Genomic DNA, 8,663 nt, shown 5'->3' with positions numbered 1-8,663 from the left:
ACACACTGAACTCAGTGAGCTTGACAGGTAGGGTAAGATTTTAGAGAATATATACATATTTAAATGTTAGGAGTATCTGAAACCATATGTCTCTGTTTACAACACATTAGCTAGCAATTCTGCAACTGTTAACTTGAATTAAGTCCCACTGAGGTCAGCAAACTGTACTTCACAGAAAAACAAATTAATTTCCCTTGCAAAAAGGGAAAGAAAGAAAGGCAGGCTCTGAATTATTTACTTAATTTGATGAATTACTACAAAATATTATTTGAAAGCACAGCTCCTTCTTGTCAATTTTGTCCCAGGCTGATAAGATTTGGCTTATTCTTAGAATCCTAGGGAGCGAAGAATTTTGCAGAATTACTTTATCTATCTATCTATCTATCTATCTATCTATCTATCTATCTATCTATCTATCTATCTAATCATCTATATTCTTATATAAAAAAATTAACATGTATGTTGGATACATAAACATGTACTTCCCTTTTCTGAATAATGCAACCCTTTCCTTTTGGGGGAAGTAACTTATGGTTCAAAGCTGAATGTATATTAATTTTTTAATTACAGAGAAGTACAAAATAGATATTAAAAAAGTATACATAGCTATAATACTGCTTTCTATATATTCCCTTCAGTAATTATGTTTTAAAGTCTATAATAGTTACCTTTTGTCCACCGTGATTCAAAGATACATAATAAGCAACCTATTCCCCATGATACAGTCCTTCTTGATGGGATGTTCTAATTAATATGATTTGACAATTCTGCCTTTTGTCATCTTTTCTTCCATTAATAACTATAATCAGCCATCTATCCATGCGTACATACATACATACATACAGTAGAACTCTTTCACTTTTGGGGATAGGCAAAGCCATGTCAAAGAATACTTTTAAAAATACTTTAACATAATTTGAAGAGTGGATCATTTTAAATCTTGTATAGAGATATTTGTTTCCCTACCTTTCCTCTACCTCCTGATATGGTGGAATGAATTTTATTTTCTCCAGAATTCTTAGGGACAAACTGAGGATTTCTGCAAAATTCTGTATTACTGAATCTTGAATTATAATAAAAAAGTGCCCATATATAGGAAATGAATAAGCATGTTTCCTCCCTATTTGACTCATTGTGTCCATTTAACTTTTGAGATAAAACATTTTGGTAACGCTGTTTAACTATGTTCTGGCAATAAATTGATATGAGTAATTGCATTTCTTTCCTCCTCTGATTCCAATCATAATCTGTTTTTGTACAGAATAATGGAAAGAGCTGGAATGGCCAACCAATCTACTGTGATGGAGTTTCTTCTGATGGGATTTTCTGATGACCACGATGTACAACTCCTACATTTTGTCATGTTTCTATTCACTTACTTAGTGGCCTTAACTGGCAATTTACTCATACTTTTTGTTGTGATCCTAAACCACCACCTTCACACCCCCATGTATTTCTTTCTGAGCAACCTATCCATGACTGATATTTGTTACATCACAACCACTGTCCCCAAATCAATGGCAGTTTCTCTGACAGACAACAAAATAATTACTTTTCCTGGGTGTGTTGCTCAGGTTTTCTTAGTAATTACTAGTCTATTTTCTGAACTCTCCTTGCTTACCCTCATGGCTTATGACCGGTATGTAGCCATCTGTCATCCCCTACAATATAGTTTTATCCTGAACTGGGATACCTGCAATCAAATGGCAGTTACTTCCTGGGTCAGCTCCCTGCTTTACGCATCTCTACAAACGATCATGACTTTCCAATTAAATTTCTGTGGGCCAAACACAATTGGGCAGTTTTTCTGTAATATTCCTCAGTTACTAAAGATTTCCTGCACAGATACAAAAGTTAACCAAATTCTGATCTGGGTATTTGGATTCATCGTGCCTTCATTTTGTATTGGATCCATTTTCGCTTCTTATGGCTACATCATCGCTGCTGTGCTGAAGATTCCGTCAGCTGAAGGAAGATACAAAGCCTTCTCCACCTGCAGTCCACATTTGACAGTTTTTTCTTTATTCATCTCTTCAGCTTTCTTTTCATACATGAGGCCAAAGTCTCTTTCCTTTCCTACTCTAGACTTACTCTCTGCTGTTTCGTATACAGTTTTGCCTCCCGTTCTGAATCCCATCATTTATAGCCTCCGAAACAAGGACATTCAAACAGCTGTGTGGAAATTAACATCACAAATGAAAAAGAATTGCCTAATCTGATTGAATCATCTTCAGTCTCACAAATATAATATTCTGTTTAAGGATCTTAAACTGTTAGTTGTCCTCCTCACATGCATCTTTCTTCATTATTATATTCTAATCTATAGCACAATCTCCCAGTCTTTTGGATTGAATGCTGCAGGTATTTAGATGTAAAGGAGTGGAAGAGGAAGTTATTTAGGACATATCTATGTACAATGGCTAGCACCCATGAATTGGATTGGGTTCCTTGCTCCTAACTTTAATTATTACATTAAAATATAATATAATATAATATAATATAATATAATATAATATAATATAATATAATATAATATAATATAATATAATATAATATAATATAATATAATATAATGTTTGTTTCTGTAGGATGATGCTTGGAAGAGAACTGCATTCCTTTTTTTCCCCCTGTATACTTGGGACAGAAGAAGGAAACATGGATGGCAATTTTAATTATTCTTATAGATCTTTTTCTAAAGAGAAAACATGTAATTTTTTCTACTTTTCTAAAAAAGAAAACATGTAACAATCAGTCCTTTTCTTGTTCTCTAACTTAGACTTTCACTTCAGCATGAGAATTATGATCAATCTCCAGGGAGTGAGTCCTTGAAGCACAGTAGAAAACAAGGGTGACATAATTGTTCTTTCTTTCAGTTCTTCTTAGCAGACAGTTAGAATCTATAAAATGGTGGAAAAGCACAGGTATATTTCTTATCACTCTTCAAGCCTATTTCAGGACTGCAACCAAAATAGTGATAAGTAGAACACTTAAGTAAAGACCGCAATTCCTATGTGCTGAGGATTTTAGCTATCAAATAATTGTGTAACGTTTCTTACAGGAAGACCTGTATAATTTCTTACAGGAAGACCTGTATAAAGCATGTATAATGCTTTAAAAATCCCTTTTTCAACTTTCTCTGTGTGTGTGTGTGTGTGTGTGTGTATGAGTTGAAGTGTATGTGTTTGTTTTCAAGCATGATTCATTATTTCTGATGCTAAGAGGAATAAACAGGGGAAAAAAGGATTATTAAGAAAAATATGACAGCTACATCACAATGTCATGATACTAGAAAAGAGCTCTAAGGATTCAAAAGTAGTTTACAATTATTATTTTTTTACAAAATTGACTCAGTAAATACATAATAATGATCTGATTATAATATCAAATATTTGTTTAATTTGACACAAAGCTTATATGGACCTATTAACTCATTAACTTCTTTATGCTGCCATTGGATGCCCACTTACATACAGTAGCTGTGGGCTCCACTGATTTCAGGGAATGTAGTTCACACAGACATGTATGGAAAACCCAGAAGGACTGTGCAGTAATACACTATAAACATGTTTGTGTCCTGTAGCCCAGGATGGCAATCCTACATCCAATTAATTTAAGAAAGCTTTACTTTTAATAGAAATCTGTAGAATAATAAAGTTAATCTCCCTCTTCCCCCCCAAATGTAGGTGTGTTTCCTCTTCTTGTAGTAGAAGCATAGTTTATTGGTTTTATCAGTAGTTTCCTGTATTATTATGTTTAATTAAATCATTATTTAGTTCCTTAATTATTTTAAAGAAACTGAAAATACCTAAAGAAAAATATTACTCCCTAAAAGACATATGTATTCATTTTCTATTCTGTTAGCAGCTTTTTAAAAAATAAAAATATCATAAAAACCTACATTATTCATTTACCTGGGAAAATGGAAAGGAGAAAAAGAAAGAGAAATATATGTACCTTTTAATGTATAGAATTAGTACATTCATCACTAGCAAAAATACTTCTTACAAACCAGCCATAACATATTGAAGTTTTCCATAGCTACCATTTCTTTGGTTTTTTCCATTACAATGGCCTCCTTCTGTAAAATGTCTCTTTTTGTCAATGTAATCAATTCTGACAAAGGCGGATTTGACATACCTTGTCATATATCAAATAGAAGGGGGGGGGGAAGCATTGTGTACAAGTTTTAAAAGTTTGAGGTGCCCTTTTGCCTTTTAAGAATGGGTAACCATGACACTGGAAATATGTCAAACAATGTGATTTAATAGTATGCATATATCACTATTATTGTATATAATACTGTACCCATATTTATTTCCACTATTTTTAGCCTATAATAATCTTTTTTTCTGTCCAGAAGGTGTCAAAGAAACTAAATGGTGAACCAATCCACTGTGACAGAATTCCTTCTGATGGGATTTTCCAATGATCATGATATGCAAATTCTGTATTTTGTGGTGTTTCTTGCCATTTACTTACTAGCCTTAATTGGAAATCTCCTTCTTGTAGTTGCTGTGATCCTAAATCATCACCTTCATGCTCCCATGTATTTCTTTTTGGCCAATTTGTCATTCTCTGATGTTTGCTTCATCTCAACTACGATTCCTAAAGCCATGGCCACTTCTTTGACAAACAACAAAATGATCTCCTTTGTTGGATGTGCTGCTCAAGTCTTCTCAGTCTTCACCTTTGCATGTTCTGAGCTTGCCTTGCTCACCATCATGGCTTATGATCGTTACGTGTCCATCTGCCATCCTTTGCAATACACGCTAATGATGAACTGGGATGCCTGTTTACAAATGGCAGCCGCTTCCTGGATAAGTACTTTGATCCATGCTCTGCTACACACCACTCTCACTTTCAGGTTAAATTTCTGCAAATTACACATAATTGAGCAATTTTTCTGTGATGTCCCTCAGCTACAAAAGATTTCCTGTACTGATACAAGAATCATTCAAATTCTGATTTTGGTTGTAGGGATTATTGTAGACTCATTTTGTAGTGGGTTCATTTTTGTTTCCTATGGCTACATCTTCTCTGCTGTGCTAAAAATTCCTTCAGTTCAAGGCAGATATAAAGCCTTCTCAACATGTACTCCCCACCTGATGGTTTATTCTTTATTTTTGAGCTCTGGCATGTTTGCATATATGAGGCCCCAAAGTCTTTCCTCCCCTACTTTGGACTTGCTCTCTGCTCTTCTCTACACAGTTTTGCCACCATTACTGAATCCCCTCATTTATAGCTTTAGGAACAAGGACATCCAAAAGGGTATGTGGAGAATGCTTAAAAAAATAAAAGTATACGTTTTATCTATGTAGTTGTTTTGTTGCTGTGTTTATTTATTTACAAATATTATTCAGATAGCATACAACTCTGCCCACATAATTCTCCACACCAAAGCAATAACTCTTTAAGTGGGTCATCCAAGTGCTTGGAAATATCATCCTGGATTTGCAAAGCTGGATTAATGGTATGTGTTTGCTCCGTGCATATGAATTAAGTGTCTATTATCATAATGGAAAGATTGACCAATATTAATCTATGTGATCAAGATTAAAAAGTGAGCTGCTGCTTCATGTGATTTTTACTTTTATTTTTCTTTGGGGAGTTAGCATTTTTATGTTTTAAAGCAAATAAAATATTTTTAAAAAGAGGGAAGGGTTTAGATTGTGGCAGTTGGAGGACAATTTGAAAAGTCATATGTTCATTCAAGTAGCTTTTCATGTTCATAAACTGACTTTCTTTTCCCATTAGCTTTCATTTCTCACAGGAAAGGTAATCTATATCCAGGTTCTTTGAAGGGTGCTTAGTTTATGTCTAAACTAAGACATTCTGTAGACTTCATTGATACACTGTATATAAAAGAAGCATATGTGAGAAGCTGAAGGACTCCTCACAAAGAGAAGCTCTCTGGAGCACACTTGAGCAATACCCCATCACAATTATACAATTTAGTGTGCCATTTTGAATACTCATTTTTGTGTCTTTTGAATAGCCCAGATTTAGAAAAAAAGACCTTACTAATATTGCCATTTATCAACATGAAGTATTTGTTTACAAGTGGAGTCCTCAACAAGGTACTAGACAGTGGATGTGAGGGTACCTTTCCTTTCCTTTCCTTTCCTTTCCTTTCCTTTCCTTTCCTTTCCTTTCCTTTCCTTTCCTTTCCTTTCCTTTTCCTTTTCCTTTTCCTTTTCCTTTTCCTTTTCCTTTTCCTTCTCTGTGGAATTACTGGACAATGGAACTCTCTATTGCAGTGGTCTACTGGAGGTCAGAAGTATGAAGAGGAGGAGATAGGCTGGGCTGTGCCACAGAGCAAGGAGTGAAAGCACCAGTTCCCAGTGTTAATGTTTTTCCACCCATACTTTAGTCTCCCAGAACTAATGCCCTTGGTGGTAACTGCAGTTTGTCCTTGCCTCTGTCAAGCTACAAGAAAATCATGCTAAGAACAACCCCAACTCTGCTCAAGCACAGTAATTCTGGTTCATGTTTCTTAGTGGGTTTTTGTGGGTGGGTGTGCCTTCAGGTCAGTTCTGGCTTCTGGTGATTGCCTGGACAAATCCTTGAAGTTTTCTTGGCAGATTTTGGAAACTGCTCTCCTGTTCCCACCAAACCAAATACATAACACCTGAACCTTGGTATTGTTGTCAGTCTTGAAAAGGATGTGCACCTTTCCCTAGAATGAACCAGTGTTTTACCATAGATGTACTGTAGAAACTCCCTCTTACAATTAGAGAAGTTGGATTACAGGGAGATTTTTAAAAAATATTTATTTGTTTGTTTGTTTCTTTCTTTCTTTCCTTTGAGTCAGTGTTGACTCTTGGCAACTGCCTGGAATAGTCCCTGTAGTTTTCTAGGCAATATTTTTGGAAGGAGTTGCCTTTTCCTTTTCCTCAGGGGTGAGAAAGAATGAATGTCCCAAAGTCACTCAGCTGCTTTGTGCCTAAGGCAGGACTAGAACTCAAAATCTTCTGGTTTCTAGCCCAGCATGATTTAGACTTCAACTTCAAACTTCAACCCTAGCCAGTCTAAGCAATTTCAGGAACTCTAATTGTGTTGAAGGGGAAAAAAAACCCCAGCCTCCTCATAAGTAAGCCACAGCTGCTGTCTATAAGTGCCTGCAGACTCAGGGCTGGCTAAGCTTAAAGGGCAGGTGTGAGGTTTGGAGAAGAAAGCAGGAGCCTGTGGAGGAAGCACCTGCAAGAATTACCCTGATCAAGGCCTGCATAAACAGGGTCTCCCACCCTCCTATGCTGTATGGTTGGGATCCAGCTGTTTTTTCAGGCACAGAATAGTGCTGTTCTGGATACTGGAAAGCTTTACTTAGAAGAAAGGAAGGGGCCAGAAAATGTTTAAGCAAGGAATTGCCTTTAGGTGAGATTGGCACACCCATTAAGTCCGTTGGTGCAAAAGGAGGGTAACAAGTGTCAAACTGCTGCAGTCTGGCCCCTTTTCTTCCTTTGTTGTTAATATTGATGAAATTACTTCTGAGTTCTTGGTTTGGACTGCTAACCCTCTGAAGAGTCAGTTTTTATTTTCAGCCCCTGACCCTGAATGCTTAAGGGTCTGGGGAGAATAAACTACAGCAGGTTTTCTACATCTTTGGAGAGTTCAGTGTTTGTTTTTACTCACAAGTCAGTTCCCCACCTCTCTGTCTACAAGGGACTTTGCCACAGTAATAAAAAAACAATCTGCAGAGAACAAGGTTGCTTATGAGTGATAAACGACATTAAAAGTATTGAAGTCCGGAAGAGCTAACAGGGTTATGCTACCACTGCTTATTTTCTGATGTTTTGATTCTGGAACTGGTCTGAATGCTGATTAAAATAGCTAAAGGAGTAGGTATGCATGATTCCTTGGTTCCCAAAAATCTTTATTATAACTGAAATCTAACCAATCTAGAAGATGGCTGAAGCTTCAGGATCCTTAGTAATATGTTCAGTATACATAAGTTGAAATTCATATATAAAGACCACATAGTCCTCCTTGGACCAATAAATAAATAAAATGACCCCATTTTCAAATGCAAGTTGCTGCATGGTCAGCAGAAGAATATGTGGAATTATTCTTCAGATAAAGACGATTTTAAACTGATTCTTTAAGAAGCTTGGTCTCACATTCAAGAAACTGAAAATATCTGGAAATAAACTAGAACAGATTATAACCTATCTACCTAAAATTCTGACATGAAAGGATGGAGTCCATTTAGACATGGGTATTTGGTGAACTGATCAAAAAGAGTGTGTCATGGTTCTTTGGCCAGGATCGTACATACATAAAATTACATTAAACAGGCGTCTTACCTTTATAAATACCTTTTGAATGTAATCAATAGTCTAAAAAGATATCTTAGGTCCCATCATTGAGATAAATGGTAGGTTCTCTGTTGTCTTTAATACATTTTTTCCTACTTGTATTTTAGAAGTTGACCCAATTGTTCTATTGTCTTTACCTCTTCAGAAAAACAAGGAGGTGATGCTGCATTATAATATGACATGCAATCATAGCTTCCATATAGCTATTTTGGCCCATCTTTCAAGTAAATAAGTCTCCCAGAGGTGAAATAAAACTTCAATTGTTATGGTGTACCATAAACATAGTCTTCAATTTCTACACTAGCAAATCTAGGATTAAAAGTCAATGTCATAACATGAGGTTGAAAA

General features: G+C 35.7%; 2 protein-coding genes across 2 annotated transcripts; both read left to right on the top strand.

The window, feature by feature from the left end:
- The first annotated feature begins 1,268 nt into the window (after window positions 1–1,268).
- Window positions 1,269–2,219, top strand: LOC148215574 (olfactory receptor 14A16-like). The gene has a single exon (XM_088142979.1). It carries the CDS (start codon window positions 1,281–1,283, stop codon window positions 2,217–2,219), a length of 939 nt encoding a protein of 312 aa, XP_087999105.1. The 5' UTR covers window positions 1,269–1,280.
- A 2,151-nt stretch (window positions 2,220–4,370) lies between these two features.
- Window positions 4,371–5,318, top strand: LOC148215573 (olfactory receptor 14A16-like). Its single transcript, XM_088142978.1, has one exon. It carries the CDS (start codon window positions 4,377–4,379, stop codon window positions 5,316–5,318), a length of 942 nt encoding a protein of 313 aa, XP_087999104.1. The 5' UTR covers window positions 4,371–4,376.
- The last annotated feature ends 3,345 nt before the right edge of the window (window positions 5,319–8,663 follow it).

The sequence above is a fragment of the Python bivittatus genome, unplaced genomic scaffold, assembly GCF_059951505.1.
Source record: "Python bivittatus isolate LINGU-HERP-01145 unplaced genomic scaffold, Pbiv_v1 ctg000470_np1212, whole genome shotgun sequence".
NCBI classification, from domain to species: Eukaryota; Metazoa; Chordata; class Lepidosauria; order Squamata; family Pythonidae; genus Python; species Python bivittatus.
Note: the sequence above shows the minus strand (reverse complement) of the source record. Positions and strands in the feature narration are given on the sequence as shown.

Excerpts from the sequence above, each read along its gene's own strand:
- LOC148215574 (XM_088142979.1), top strand. The coding sequence starts at position 1,281 with ATGGCCAACCAATCTACTGTGATGGAGTTTCTTCTGATGGGATTTTCT.
- LOC148215573 (XM_088142978.1), top strand. The coding sequence starts at position 4,377 with ATGGTGAACCAATCCACTGTGACAGAATTCCTTCTGATGGGATTTTCC.